The sequence below is a fragment of the Zonotrichia albicollis genome, chromosome 8, assembly GCF_047830755.1.
Source record: "Zonotrichia albicollis isolate bZonAlb1 chromosome 8, bZonAlb1.hap1, whole genome shotgun sequence".
NCBI lineage: Eukaryota > Metazoa > Chordata > Aves > Passeriformes > Passerellidae > Zonotrichia > Zonotrichia albicollis.
This window is the reverse complement of record NC_133826.1, coordinates 398,866-415,670: the sequence shown is the minus strand read 5'-3', so window position 1 is coordinate 415,670 and position 16,805 is coordinate 398,866. Positions and strand designations below refer to the sequence as shown.

Here is a 16,805-nt window from a genome sequence, read left to right as displayed (position 1 = left end):
TCACAGTGCACGACTAATAAAGGCATGTGAATGGATTTAGTACTCACTCATTGAGGGTATCTCTCTGACCACAGAACTGCCCATAGCTGTCAGTTGGATAAATCACTTTCCTGGGGTCCCCGTGCACCCAAGCTGCAAAATACACAATATCTCTTAGGATACTAGTCAACTGTTCATAGTTAATGATCAAAATTAGCTAGTATGAAAATGTATCACTTGTAAAGTACCGTTTTACACTTTGTAGATCCAGCACTGAAGAGTACTGATTAGTAGATTTCCTAATGATATATGAAAACGCAAAGCACAGCAAGTTCTACTAAGATATGGATTAAACTGTAAGAAAGCAATCCAATGCTCCAAGTCCCATCCAACCTGACCTTGAACACTTCCAGAGATGGGGCAGCCACAGCTTCTCTGGGCAACCAGGGCCAGGACCTCACCACCCTCACAGGGAAAAATTTCTTCCTAATCTCTAACCTAACTCTGCCTTCTGTCTTTACAAGCCATTTCCTTGTGCCCTGTCACTCCTGTCCTTGCACAAAGTCCCTCTCCAGCTCTCTTGGAGACCATTTAGGCACTGGAAGGAGCTCTAAGATCTCTCAGAACGTTCCCTTCTCCCCACTGAACAACCCCAACTTGTCAGCCTGCCTCCACAGCAGAGGAATTCCAGTCCTCAGAGCACTCCTCCTCTGAACTCACTCCACTATGTCAATGTCCTTCCTGTGCTGGGGGCCCAGAGCCAGATGCAGGAGTGCAGTGGGGTCTGGCAAGAGCGGCAGAATCCCCTCCTTTGACCTGCTGACCACACTTCTTTCAACACAGCCCAGGATACATTTGGCTTTCTGGGCTGCAAGTGTACTCATGCCCAAACCTTATCAATCCGCATTGACAATTCCTTCTCCTCAGGGCTCCTCTCAACCCAAATTGTTTTTCTCTAGCTTCCGCTACCTGAAATTTTCCATCACAGTTACTTTATAATTGCAAACTTTCCAAACCGTGTCATTTTTTTTAAACACACCTAATTTTGAGTGGGGTTTTTTATCAGTAAACACATGGCTTTGAACTTCTCCCTAATTACCTGCACAAAAGCAGCTCTTCAGAGAAAGACCTTGGGACCCTGGGGGACAACAAGCTTTCTCTGAGCCAGCAGTTAAACCCCAGGGCCAAGAGGGTGATGGGATCCTGTGGTGCTTCAGGAAGAGCATTTCCAGCAGGTCAGGGAGGGATCTCTGCTCTGCCTCTCTGCTTAATCCTGTGAAGCACCTCTGGAGTGCTTGCTCTGGGCTCATCGGGACAAGGGGAATGTGGAGTCCTGAAGCGGGGTCAGTGGAGGCTGCAGAGCTCAGCAAGGACCTGGAGCATCTCCATGCCCAGGAAAGGCTGAGGGATCTGGGGCTGTTCAGCCTAGAAAGAAGCCCCAGCTGAGAGGGCCCTCAGCCCTGTCTGTCAGCATCTGCAGGGAGGGGGCAGAGCGTGAACCAGGCTCTGCTCCGGGCCCAGCCATGGCACCAGAGAAACAGGCAGGGACTGAGCCCAGCAAGTTCCATCTGAAGATGAGGAAGAACTTCTTCCCTGTGCAGTGACTGTGCACTTGAACAGATTGCCCAAACAGGGTGTGGAATCTCCTTCACAGGGGATATTCCAGAACCATCTGGACACAATCCTGCACCATACGCTCTGAGATGACCCTTCTGAGCAAGGATGTTGGACCAGATGACCCACTGTGGTCCCTTACAGCCTCACCCAGTCTATGTTTCTGTGAATTACAATAGATACTGAATGTTAATTCATTACTTGCTTCTGTGAAAGGCATCACTTATTGATTGGAAAGCTTTGCACTAATATTAGCAAAAGGGACATTTCAATAAAAAAATCCCACATTCACAAAGCTGCTTCCCATCTATATGAAAAGGCATTACTATACCTCTATTTACTTACCCACAACTCCTAATGCAATGTAACCCAGAATGACAACTATGAAGATCACACAGCAAATAATATCTGTGCAGTGCCTAGGGACAAGAAACACTTTTTAAAAATAAGGTCTTTAATATGACCCTTCAAAACCACTGATTGTCATATGGTATTTTAACATCTGAGTAAGATATCTGCACGAGCACTTTGCAGAAATTTTAGTCACAAACTCACGTTTGAGGTGTAAGGTCCTGTTTTTGCAGCAAGACCAGCAAATAAATGTGTATGCTTTTTTTGCTGCAGACAACAGAACATATTGAAGAACAGATGTTGAAACAAGTAATACCTTACAACACTGAACCCATGAGATCACTTACCATACAAGTGATGATATAAGTGGCAAGACATACTACAGGACATCTGCCTCAGAATTCATTTTTAGCATCTGCCATTCTTTCTGTTTTCCAATCCATGTTTCCTCTTACAGAGAAACATTTTTAACATAAAAGAGATAAAGGGAACAGATTTTTTAAACAACTGGAGAACTTGAAATGTGTTTCCAAGTGTGGACACTTCTTTAGAGAGTAACAGCTTTATAATCTCACTGAAATAAACTTTTGGTGAGGTCGCGATGGTACAGGATCCAGGGTCAATATGACAGTAACCTAAGATAGGACAACTGCTCAAAATTGAAGAAGCAATGCTAAAACAGTACTTCTTATTTCCCCAGCCTCCATTCAGAAGCAGTTCTGACACCAGTCAAGCTTGGCTTGATACACTGGCAATAACATAAAGATACTTCACAAATTAGGACGAACTCCCTAAACAAGTATTTCTATTTATTTCTAAAATTATTAGCTTTCAGAGAGGAAGAAGTACATCCTGCATAGACAAGGATAGTGTGTTTGTGTTCAAATGATAGTATGACAAGTCTGTAGTGTGCTTCTCTGTCATAAATTTTCTCCTGAGAATGGTAACACTGAAGTAACTTGTGGTTCTCTAATTTGTTCTTCTCAGTAACAGCACTAAATGCTAGTTTAGAACTTAGCTCTCTACATCTGGAAAAACACTGAAAAATTGCCCATGATTAAAAGTTGGACTTGATGATCTTGGAGGGATTTTTCAACCTTAATGATTCCATGATTTCCTTAGATGCTTTCTGAGCCATTTCACTCTGCTTGTAAACTAATGAACCTTCTAAGTGGTGACATGCTTTCATGTGCATTTCATAAAACTAAGTGAAGTCAAGCCAGATTGTTCTGCTAGGTGGCTCTGACACAAAGAGGTGTATCAGAACTACTACACATGTTAGACGGCAGATACTAGCTAGTGCAAGGCACACAGACTTGGCATTCAAACTAAAAGGACTTCAGAGCACACAGCTTAATACTCCCTAGTAATCATCCATCCTCAAGGGTAGTAAAGATGGTGGTCTGGATTTAGAAGACTTGCAGAATCAAATTCACAAGTTTTGCTAAAAAATTTTTAACTCCTGTTCACCAAAAGAATTTAACAGAGTGGCTTATGATATTTACCTGTTATGAATAGGTCCTCTGAACTTCGGGTCAAATTTCCTTGGTTCACCTGCATTTAAAATAAGACAGTATAAAAGCATGTCGTTATTTAAAATAAAATCTGTCCAGAAGGAGATGTTAACACCAGCCTTTGAAGAGCATCTTCCATATATTAATATTTAATCATTTTTCTTAAAATCATTTCATATGGGCAATACCAGCAATTCACTAATAAAATTACCTAGGTTTTGTATATGAGATTAAAGCTTTTTTTCTTCCAAATTAAAAATATTGAGGCTCTCACATTTACCATGTAATAAGTTACTTTTAATGTACATCCTATCACTATGCCTATGCACAGGCTCACAATGTATTTGAGAGACAAGGATTATGCCTCCCAGTCACATGCTAAGTGTGTCTGACAGTGAGTAAACGAACCCACCTCTCTGCAGTTACAGGTTAAGAGCTTCTGATTTTCCTCCAGAATCACAGAATGTTAAAGGGTTACAAGAGACCTTACATATAATCTAGTCCCAACACCTCCTGCCATAGGCAGGGACACCTCCTCCTAGACCAGGTTGTTCAGAGCCCCATCCAACCTGTCCTTCAACACTGCAAGGGTTGGGGCATCCACAGTGTCCATGGGCAATCTGTTTTTCATGTGGCTATCCTGGTTAGCACAGCTCCACCTGATTCACTCAACATTAAAAAACCCCTATATTAAAAACCCACCAAATACTAACCCACCAACCGGTGCTTCCCATGGGGACCTGAATAAGAGAAATTAAAGTAGATCTCACTTGGTAAAGAGTAATAAATAATTACAGTCAAATCAAAATTTTCAAGATTGGGTTACTGTATGAAGAGAAACAAGCAGCTTTTCATTCAGCAGACCAGAATTTGGATTTTTCCTTTTGAAGCTAGCTATTCAGCTTTAGGGGACTTTTTCCTTACAAAGTTCAGTGATTGTGAAGATTTAGTGAACAAAATTCTGTGCAATGAAAAATTACTCCTTCATTCAAATGTCAAAGCTACAACACAAATTACTGCTTCAGAGTGCTTTTTCACTGCTCTGTTAAGGATTTCCTCATCTGAATATCCCTGGTATTACATGGTGCTATCAGGCTAAATTTCCTCCCCAGGGCCCCAAAGAAAAATACTTATTTTTGTCAATTAGAGAACAAGTCAGCAATTTATCAAAAGCAGAATTTGCTTATTAACTACATGCCAGACTTTGTTCTTGGTTTGTATCAGAAAAACCTTATCAAAACACACACACAGCAGTACAATAAACACAGCAGTTAATAAAATCCTATTTGCCCTTCATCTGAGGTACTCAGATCCACCTTAGCAAGCTCCTGCAACAAAAATATCTTAATACAGAAGAGACCAAAAAAATTAAAACTTTAGAAAAGTGATGTATGACAGCAATGCTGGGGAGTGGAACAAGCTATGCTGTGATGCACGGTCAGGAAAGCAAAAGTACCATACACAATACCTAATGTTGGGCAAACACCTGTATATTGAATGAACAATTTTGAACAGAAATTCCTACAAACCAAAAATTTCTACTACAAAAAAATTCACCACCAGAACAAAACCATATGTAACATCACACCCCATAGACAGGTTCTGGCTTTAAGGCACACTGAAGCTGAACTTCTGTTCTTTGCTCTTACAGGATCTGTTGAGCACATAAGAACAGCCACACCAGATCACACAAAAAAATCCACCAAATCTGCACCCTGAATGTTATAAAGGGCCATATCTGAGGAGGAAGGCAACACCAAGGCAAACACTGCAGTATTTCCCCAACACTGATATCACAGAGACTTCCAACTGAATTTTGCTTAACTAAAAGTACTGACTTTGCATTTAATAGCTCTGAGTGAATTTTTTCATTCATTGAAAAATTCAGATTCAAGGAATCTCTATTTACCTTGCATATACTTTAACAATCTGCAATGCTCTACATCACAAAGTCAATCAAACATTGAAGTACTACCTCCTTTTATCTGTTTTAAGCTTGCAATCAGTTTATTACTGTACTGTGTAACACAGCAGCATGTTATGCTAACAAAAATGTTACAAATTATTATACTCAAATGTCCTGGCCTGCTCAAATGTTTCTTGTACATAAGCCATTTCATAGTTTTGGTCATGCTTATATTCCTTTTCTTACCCTTTACTGCGCTACTACAGCTCACTAGAAAAGGAGGGGCCAGAATGGCAGAGGATACTCACCACGAACATTGGATGTGATTTATATAATCTCATAATGACCCTTTCTATCTGACTTCAGTCCATTCCTAACAATTCTAGCAGTCTACTTGCTTTTATGGGCAAACATTTTTATTGAGTCACCCATTAAGACTCCAAGTTCTCACTCTTGAATTTTAGTAGTTAGCTCAATCCCAGTACTGGAGGAGCCTAGTCTCCAAAGTTTTTCAATGTTCTCCTTAAAAATTAGAACAATTAAGTAGAATGAACATTTTGAAACTGTACAGGTGACAAGTGTTAAAATACTTCTGGAGACAGAGGTATTTATCAAAAAGGATTTTTATAAACAACACTTCAAAGTGAATTTTGTAAAGTAACAAAAGTTGTAAAGGCAAACTCTATCCAGGAATCTATAAGGAACAACTGATTTCAAAAACACTGTTGAGAAGACTCCTAAAGGATTACACACTACAAAGAGAGAATGAGTCAGTCAAGCAATGTCTGCAAAAAAAGCACCACTCTTTCAAGATGATTGAAAAAGTCCAACATGATTGAAAAAGTCACTATTCCTTGTGCTTGGGGGCATGAGAGGCCTCATGGCACTGATCATGCACTGATCATGGCACTGATCTAGAAATAGTCATTTCTATTCTAGATATGGAATAGAAATATTCTAGATATACAATATCTTCTTGTATATTCAGAAGATACAAACAAATTTGTAGAGAGAGTAGTGGGACTTATTAGAAAGAAGATACTAGGAGGTTTACAGAAAGCACTAAATGAATGTAACTTCAATGCCTGTGATTAAGCAAAGGAGCACAAAAAATAACAGTCTTCAATCACCATGCAAAATTTACAATGATCACTAGTTCTGTTTCCTCTACCAGTTAGATAAGCTAACCTCAGTTGCAGCAAGGATGGTTTAGATTAGGCATTAGGAAATTTTTCAGGACACAATCATATACTGAATCAGACTGGAATTTTCATCAGACTAAGTTTTTAAGAAAGGTTTATACAAATATCACTTGAAAACAGGAAAATGTAACATCTCAGCACACAGAGAACCAAATGGATCTAATAAATAAGAGAATAAAAACAAAGCACTACAGGAAGGGAGATCTAATTCAAATGGAGACTCTCATCTCCAACAAGCCAGAAGACAGATGCTGAGAAATAGAAGTAACAGCCACTAACAGCTGTAAAATTATTGCAGTACTGCAAGTTCCTTCCAAGAACTCACACCAGCAGTCTGTATGCTTATGGTGGCACAGTGTAGGGCAACACGGCTCAAACCACCTCCTCTGTCACTGAGCTCTTGGTATAAATTCATTACAGAATATGGTAAGAAACAGTGACAACATTCTAAGTTCAAAATACACTTGAATTCACTATCAGAATTAGTCTGGATCCCTGGAACACTTGTTACAGCTGATCACAACTGTGATCAGTTTCATGGAACAGAAAAAAAAGAAAAATGCCATTTGTTTAGTCTAAGTTTTCTATCTTAATTCTAAATTAAATTCAAATTCTCTACTTTATTACTACTATTCTTTAAAAATTCTGAAGATGTTTTGGGGGGGTGAGGTGGGAATTATTTATGTTTCTAGTATCTATATTGCTCCTGGTAAAAGCAAACCACTTCCCCGGCTATAAAAGCCCAAATATATTTAGAAAGCAAATTCCAAGCTTTAGGAGTTTGGTAGGCATAAGGAAGAAAGCAGTGGTGAGGGGAGACTTACACCTTTCACTAAGATTAAAAACTGGGATTATATTTTTTCTTTGCAGATGAGACAGATCTGTTTTACAGGCTGCCTTATAATACAAAACTTGTGTATGTTGAAGTAAAATATCATTACCAGAAATAACTGACAAAGTATTTACAAATTCGGACTCCAAATAGCATATTAAGTTAATTGTTATACTTTATCACTGTAATAATTTTAAAGAGCAACTCTAAATTACTTACCTGAAGTAAAAATCAACAATATACACATGTAAAACTTACCTTTGGTGTGCAATTTAAATAAACTAGCAAATGACATGCGTGAAAAAATTACAATATAGCTAATAATTGAAGAAGTTACAGGAAACCATTTGAGTCTGCATTCAAGCCCATTTAAGTCCATTGAAATTACACAGTTGAAATACGTGAGATTTAGATCAGGTGTTTTGAATTGTTCTAAGTAAGCAAGTAAATTACCATGTTTTCCATAGTAGTTTTCTTCATCTCTATCCATGTTACTGTACCTGGATCAGTTGAGTAAGCTGTCTGTATGAGATACCAACTGTGTACTTCTGTGTTGCTAGCTAGCACACTTAACCCAGCAAGCAGAGATACACAAAAATACTATTTAAATAGATTTAAAAATAAAGGTGATTGTCAAGGACTTCTCCAACTAGAACAGAAATTCACAAAGTAGGCAGGCCTTTCTCTGAATAGAGAGTTATCACTCAGTACCTTGTCAACCTCCCCAAGCCAGTCAGTACAAAGAGGAATGACTCTTATCAGCTTGTACTAACCTACACTGCACACACAGAAAGGGAAACACCTGCACCTTCCTGCATATGGAAGTAAATATAACCCCCAAAAAATCCTGATGATTTGCTAACTGAAAATAAGGTAAAACACTCTTGGCTACATTTCTGTAGCCTGTGCTACTGTGACAGTAAATAGTCTTTACATGCAACAGATGGCCACATCTTTCCTCCTCTATACATATGACTAGCCCTCCAAAGTTCAAGTCATGTAAGTCTAAAATGTAAACTGTCTGCTGTATACTACATTTCCAGTATTGTCAAGTGGAAATCTATCTGTAGAAGTAGTCATAATTTACTAAATTATTTCTTACTAGGATGTACTTTTTGTATTTCTGCACAGCACAAAAGTGCAGAACGGAAGAGGTAACGCTAGAAGGTCTCAGCATTGTTACTTTGATAGTGTAGTGTTTTAATAGTGAAACGAAGTACAAGGCATTGTACTCAGTGTGTGAATCAGAAAGCCTGAGGCAATCTCTCCTTTGAAGCCACAAAGGAACAGAATCTGTATGTGGTGATCCTGACCAGAATGAAATTTCCATTCTCTGTGGAATATAATTAAAACACCAATTGTAGAATTTTGCAATGAAAAATGTGTACACTTGCATATGTCGCAATCTTTGCTGCAGCGTTGTTCTTGCTTCTCTTCTGGGGCTCTTCTCCTTTCTCTGCAGCACAGTCCTTTCTGTCTTCTCAGGGGCTCCTCTTGGGCTCTTGACCCACCCCTATTTATCTCAGTTGCCTTCACGAGCTACAGCTGCTGCCCAACTAAGGACCCTGCAGCTGCAGCTCGTTTGGAGTAACTTGGACCCACACAGATCCCACAATACAACATATATTCAGGCCCCCACACATTCTCTGTGGAATATAATTAAAACACCAATTGCAGAATTTTGCAATGAAAAATGTGTACACTTGCATATGTACTCCTGTGATACTGTACAAGACACGGCTGAACTGCAAGCTGGAATGACAAAAACAACACTTTTAAGTCAGCCCTGTCACTGCATGTTACGCAATGACAAAGAAGAATAATCTCATATGATGTTTAACCAATGATGCCTGTGATATGAAGTCAAAGCCCATTTTGTTATTAGAGAACTTAGCAGCAATGTTCTAATGTTTACCAAACCAGTATCAGGCAACCAAACATTGAAGATGCAGACTGATCTCCTGCAAAATATTAACTGTTGACTGAACCCTGGTACTTAACTACCTCCCAAGACCTCCTGTCATTCTTAGGCATATAGGAAAAAAAAAAAAGAAATGCATGAGGCCAAATGACTGATTTTACTGTGCTCCCATTCAAGTTTGCACCTCTGTGAAAGGCTGCTTCACAAAATCTCAATATAGTAAAGGAACAGAAGGCACTGAACAGACAGTGCTAAGCAAAAATGCACACTAACTAACATGCATCTGGTCAGCAATATATTACTCAACTTCAATAAACTGCTATTTCTGGTTTGATAACTATTAATTTCTTCAGGTTTCTTCCTGGTGTTTGGTCAACAATTACACATGCCAGTGACTAAAACTGGTACAGCTTTTTAAGAAAACAGTGTTTTTATTACCAAGCCGTTGGATCTGCATGCATAGGCACTGCTCCCCCCTACTGGAGCACATCAGTCAGTTCAAGTAATTCAAAATATTGCTAGAAAAGGCCTCAGCAATAGTAAGGCCTCCACGTACTCAAGCTGTTAATTGAATGTTCAAAGATGCAAGCGCACAAGACAACAAATTAGGCTGCTACCAAATGCACGGGGTGTAGTAGGATTGAAAGATGTTCATCCCAGTTATGTTTTTCTAAAAAAATCACATTAAGATTTTGATTCTTCTGATGTGTTCTCAGGAGGATAATAAACAAATCCCAACACAAGTTCCTGCAAAACTGATCTACCCCTTTCAGAGGCAGAAACTTCTTGAACACATATAAAAGCCTAAAATTTTCAAAGTTTACAGTCTTAATTTTGCAAAGAATCCAAATAAATATTTGAAATGTACTGCTGTCTAGTGGTAGCCAATTTAATTATACTTAGAAGATTTTTTAAGGCAAACTTAAGGTACATTTTAAGCCCCATGCAATATTCCTTATGCAGACACAGCCTAATAATCCTAGTAATGTAAAATAATACATTATTACTCTAAGATACACGTGTTGAAGCATTCTAATACGTCAAAAGATTGACATTAACACAAAAACATCTGTTTCAGTAAGTCTTGTACCCGGTTTACTGGCATGCTGGGGCTTTTTTCCTCTTTGAAAGAAAGATTCAGGTATAACATTTCTTATAACATCATGTGTTGCATATAGGAAAGACCTTATAAAATAAGGGCCTTGTTACCTTTGTAAAATCATGGCTCAGGCCTGCTACTTTGGCTAAGAAAAAAAGAACTATGGGAAAGTGACTCAGCTGAATTGGAGGTAGAAAAACAATTTATATAACCATTACATGTTCACATCATGGTTTTTACAGTGGTTGGTTGGATTATGTTTGTTACGTTTGAAAACTATGTAACTGATAATGGGTTAACTGCTTAAGAAGGCCTGCTTTTTGCAATTAAGAGACTCTCCTTCGCACCTGCCTGGGGACTCTGCATTGCTTTGCTTCACACAATCATGCACACATAAATTGCAACTATAAGAAAAACACACTTATGATTCCTCTCCTGTGTAATAAATCATACTAAATGGTAGCTGCCTTTGAAATATCTTTTATGTGCCAATATAAGTTTCTGGACTGCCATTATGTTACGGATACTGACTCACGACTTGCAAAAAATGGAAGGGTGAAGAGAGGAGTGGTAGATGAGATAAACAAGTCACCTCATCATTTAGCTGTCCTTTTCTTTATGAAGCTGCAAAGACAGAGATCTCAACGTGAAAGTCAGTTTCCACCTGCAGTCCAAATTTCAAAAGTGACTGTTGCTGACTTACAGTGAAGCTGAGGGCATTCAGCACTGCTCACAAGCCAAGTGCCATTGCTGCAAGTCTTACCAAAGGACAGAATAAAGGAAGAGGAGGTAAAAAACACAACACAGTGAAAGGCAAGAGTTTATGGTTTCAAGCAGACCAAACTACTATGAACTATTTAGTTTTACCCATCATTCAGATTCCTTTGTTTCCCAAGAAGTCCAGGGCATGTGCACAACATAAAGAGAATTGGCCAGGAATCCTGAGGTCAGTGATTGTTCAGTGGAGAAAGCTGACAGTTTTTCTACTGTGGGTCAAAAACCAAGCACTAATTCAAACTCTAAGAATAAAACTATTATCATTGCAGTCTCCTAATTAGCCATGTAGCTGAAAAAGTATGATGTCATAGCCTCAAGACAAAGTGAATGACAACACGTCATACTCCCAGATGACTATCAGTGCAAAGATTCTGCAATATTTTTTCCTGAAGGTGACTGTACAATTAACATGCTGTCCATGTTCACTTAACATCAGAAAAACATGACCAGCATGAGATAATCTCATGTCAAAGGCCCACATTTAACATTCTCTTAATATTAGTGAGAGCACAGGCTATTAGGCTGGTATTGAAACATACCAGTTGTCAAACAATTACCCTCAGAAAGGGGACTGAAAATGTATACCATTAATGTATTACAAGCAAATTACCACTGAACTGCTATTCTACCATGCGATCAAAAACATCAATAGCTGGTGGAACTTTTACAGCTCTCTGAACAACAAACAAAATATTCTCAGCAGTTTGGGTCACATACAGCGCTTCATTTCAGTTTCCATTTCAATGTGCTTATTAGCTGTTCCCTCAAATTCTTCTTTGGAGCTGAAATTGTCTGTCCTTTCTTTCCCCAGCTTCCATTTCTCATTCTTGTTCTGCAGCGAATGCAGCAACAAGTTTCATGGAATATCCAAGCAAAGACACAGCCACCAAGATACTTCTGAAATGGTGTGACGTGTGGGAAGAGTATTTCTCTGCAAACTCAACTATCCTGCAAGATATTTTTTTCAAAGTGAGGTTGAGCCCAGGAGACTGGGTGAACTCTAGAACAAAGCAAGTTCTGTCTGTTAGTTATGTTTGATGCAACTGTTTTGTTAAATATTTCCTTTTCCCCACACTTTGATGTATTAATCCAGTTAGAAAGGGCTCGATCTTGGAACACATTCTCATGCTTTAGAAAAAACAGCACCTAAAATACAGCTGTGACAATGCTTTACCCAGAAAAAAGGAGTGTTTCGAAATAATCAGATGCTTTCTACCAAGGATCAGAAAATGCCACTTTTCTGTTTCTAGTTTGCTTTACTACAGTTGATCTAGAATGACAGATGGCAGTTAATGATATTTTCTCCTAGCAGAGTCTTTAACCCCAAATGGTTTATACCATAACATATCATTGTAACTTTTTCTAGTTATTCTTATGCAGTAAAATGCTGCATGCATATACCGTACCAAGACCTTTTCAATAAATCATTAAAATAGCACTTTTATAATCTCAGAGGGAGGGTGTTAACTTCAGCATCTACCATTTATAATCACAACACAGCACTGTTGCTGCTGGGAAAAGTGCAACTATACATGTTTTTTTATATATAAAAATGCCAGGTGGATGAAATAAGAGCTGGATTATTCTGGACTTTGTGTGCTCCATCTATATGCCACTATTTAATTTGTACAAATGCATTGATTACTTTGGAAGCATGAGAACAGTCCGACTCACAACCTTATGAATAAACTAGTGTCTAATTCACAAAAGCCACGTTGAAACTGCAGTAATCAGAGCCTTGACCACAATAATTTTGAAGATGCATCTCTCTCTGTATACCAAGGCCTTTTCTAATAGCTGCATATTAAACCAAGAATGGTCAATGGTTGCCTGTATTTGTTTAATGAGTTGGCTTTTTTTTTTGAAAGCTAGATATCAAATTCCTAATGCAACATGTTAGTGAAATGTCCAGTATAAAATGAACATAGCTATCACAGGTCTCAAGTTGTTCCATAATTCCAAATTTGTCAGTCAGTATTAGTGACACAATTTTCAGAAACCTAAGGTTCTTTCCCTTCTCTCCCCTCCTTCCTGCACAGCCTTTTTAAACATTTAAAAATGCAGCTTGTGTCTTGAAGACAATGAATTGTCAGGACTCCAAATTTTAAAGACAATTACCTCTGTTTTATTTCCCCTTATGGTTCTTCATGTCTCGGGGACTCTCTGCCTGGTATGCACTATCCAGTTACTGATGTAGTATGGATGTATAACACCTCTACTTCAGCAGGAACTGCCTGCTGAGCACATTCAGAAACTGGCAAATTCACTTTTACAATTAGGAACCCACTTTTTAAGAGGAACTGTATTCCTGCAGGTAAACATAGGAATTTGAACATAATGTTTACACAATTACAGAATGTAATGTATTGAGTTGGTAGGGACCCTCAAGGATCATCAAGTCCAACACCCCACATTGAACCATCCCCAAGAGTCATATCACGTGCCCGAGAGTATTGTCCAAATGTTTCTGGAACTCTGTCAGGCTTGGTGATGTGAACCTTTTCCTAATAGCCACCCTAAACCTCCCCTAAAATGACTTCAAGTCATTCCTTCAGGTCCTGTCACTGGGTACCAGAGAGGAGAGATCAGTGTCTGCCCCTTCTCCTCCCAGCATGAGGAACTCGTAGACAGCCATGAAATCTCCCCTCACTCTCCTCTTTTCAAGGCTGAACAAACCAAGTGACCTCAGTAGCTCTTCGTACAGCTTCCCCTCAAGGCCCTTCACCATTTCTGACGCCCTTCTTTGGATGCTCTCTAAGAGCTTAATATCTTTCTCATATTGTGGTAACCAAAACCCACAATACTCAGGGTGAAGCCGACCAGGTGCGGAGCAGAGCGGTACAATCCTTCCCTTGCTCAGCTGCTGGGGCTGGGCCTGATGCGCCCCAGGCACAGTCAGCTCCCCTGGCTCCAGAGCACTGCTGACTCATACTCCAACTTTCTGTCAGCCAGCATCCCAGGATGCTTTTCATAGCACTGCTTTCCAGCATCTCATTCCCCAGTCTGTCTCTATATCCTGGGTTGCCCATTCCAGGGGTAGAATCTGGCATTTGCCCTTGTCAAACTTCATATGGTTGGTGATTGCACAGTCCTCTAGCTTGTCTTTCTGGTTTTGGTTTTTTTTTTTTCATTAAACAACAACAAAACCCCCAACACTACTATTACTAAATTAAATGAGTCTGGTACCGAAATCAAATGGAAGGTGTAAAATAAATAAGATAACCTTTTGCTCCGGAACAAGTGATGACTTATTGTTAAGGGTAAAGCACACTATTAATAGCCTTTCACAATTCATTTTTGGGACTAACAAAATTTATACCACTAAACCTTTAGTACAAGGTTCAAATTCCACAAAAAGTTTACATCTTGTGGACTCTGACCTTTGATAATTATTATCATTTTCTGTAGGATAGACTCTTGGTCCTACACAATTAATTACTCCAAAATGTAGACAATTCATAGATTTGTCACAATTTTCCATTAAGAACTAAAAACAAACAATACTTTTAAATTGTTTTTTACTTCCTATTGATTTTTATAGTAAGAAGTATTTACTAGAAATCAACTATTACAACCTATTTAGAACCTTATGTTGCAAATTTAAGATTTCTTTTTGATGCAAATAGAATACAAATAGAATAGAAGTGGCATTACAAATTATGTTTTCCCTTCTATTGAAGTAGAAGCATTTGAATAAGAGCTTTGTAGTTTAGACCAGTTCAAAACCAGAAAAATTAAATGAGAGTATTCTGTAAAAGAAGCATATACATAAATTTCTGCTTTTAAATATAACATTAAGAAATTACAATTTATTTTTTTTAAATTGTTGATTCACTCAAGACAAACTGCTGCCTCTCACCCGTTGTTTTTCAATAGAATATACAAATATCCACTCCCACAGCTGTTTATTCTGAGCGAAAGGGGGCCACAAATTTCTGAAGCATGGTCTTACAAAGTAGCACAAAAATTTTCCTGGGAAAATTGTTTCTACTATTAAATGCACAGCTTTCAGGAACTCTTAGCCCTATGGTCTATGAGAATCTGGCATGGGAGCTGCACTCAACTACGACAGCTGATTACTAGAGAAGACAGAAAATCACCCAGAAAATACCCCTATATAGCCTGGAGAATTAGTAAAATTTTAATCAGTTTCTTTAACAAGTCCCTGGATGCCATTATTGTATGACAAGCTGTTGCAACACATTTTCTGTGGGTGTCACCACCATTCTCCTTGCATTCCATCTCTGAAATAAAACCATTCTTTTGCTTAGAGAGATTGAAAAAACTGGAAGCAGAGCAAGGCATTTGCTGCCCTAGTTCAGGTCTACGCCTCAGGCATGCCCTTTCGGTGCACATCTGAGTGCGAGAAGCGCTAATGCCAAGCCCTATGAGCTCTCTGTTCTGCCCCAGGCCTGGGTTCAGCACAGCCACGGGGCGTCCTCCGTCAGCCGTCTCTGGAGAAGCTCCGGAGCAGCGCCGCGAGGAGGCCTCAGCCAGGCCTGATCCCCGAGCCGCAGCTCGGCCGGGCCCTCACCATGCACAGCCCAACAGCTTCGCGCTCCTGCCCGACGCCACGGAGCCGCCCGACCCTACTGAGCCCACGCGGCCTGACTGCTCTGCCCGCAGCACCGGCCCAGCGTCAGCTCTGCCTGCCGGCCGCAGGCTGGAGCAGCCCCGGGCTCGGTCGGGCCTGCTGGCGGTGCTGAGCACCGTACAATAGGCCCTGCAGGCTAGCCCAAGCCCGGCACCGGTAGTCCAGCTCCCAAGGCAAACCTTGATCTGGCAGCGGGATGGTTACATAGAGAGTGACTAATTGATTTTTATTAAAGAACAATGTAACAGAAGTCCAAGATATTTAACATTAGTAAAACTTTTTCCCTCAAAAGAATATTCTCCACAACAGCTGAAGGGTTGTTTCACTCAAACATTACTGAATACTAATAGATCATGTCTGCAGAGCAGTGTCTGGTAAATTACCCTACATAAAGCTGCACAATTTAACATATGACAAGTTGATAGCTCAAGGCATTTCCAAAGCTCGAAAATGTCTTATTTTGCCTTTAAAAAGGGCATTCTTTGAAGCAAGCACCCACAGTTTCACTGAAAGACCCACTGCCCAAATGCGTGACCAACTTTTGCACATGGTCACTAGTACTCAGTATGCGATTAGAATACAGAAATAAAACCGTTCAGATGGGGATTTGGTGAGTCATAAGTATTTATGTTTATTTAACATTGTACATAAAATGCATTATTATTATGAATGTCTGCCTTTCTGTACAGTCTCTGTACTGCATACTGTCTGCTATAATGAACAAAGCACCAGCTCCTAGTTGTTTCTGAACCATTAGATATACACCGACAATTAAGAGTTTGTAAGGCTATGTTAACTAGATGCAGTATTTTAACAGGCAGGCACATTTTCATTTATTTTGCCTTCATTTCTGAAACCTCTGCCACTCACTGTAGGATGTGCTCTATGGTCTTAGCAGTGTTAACAGTGGCTCTGTGTCTGGAACAGTGAATACATTCTCTAAATTATAATACGGCCAGATTCAATTTAATAATATATTTGAGCAAATACAGTTGCTCAGAAAGGGTCAGAAGTAA

At 39.4% G+C, this 16,805-nt stretch overlaps 1 protein-coding gene across 3 annotated transcripts in view; it reads right to left on the bottom strand.

Annotated features, from left to right (window-relative positions):
- SLC44A5 (solute carrier family 44 member 5) overlaps positions 1–16,805 on the bottom strand; it is a 66,646-nt gene that overhangs the window by 31,948 nt on the left and 17,893 nt on the right. For all 3 annotated transcript variants that reach the window (XM_074545526.1, XM_074545525.1, XM_074545524.1), the window contains exons 2-4: positions 3,450–3,498; positions 1,939–2,012; positions 48–132 (exon numbers count right to left, since the gene is read on the bottom strand). In XM_074545526.1, coding sequence (XP_074401627.1) covers positions 48–132; positions 1,939–2,012; positions 3,450–3,498 — 208 coding nt within the window. The remainder of the gene's footprint in view (positions 1–47; positions 133–1,938; positions 2,013–3,449; positions 3,499–16,805) is intronic.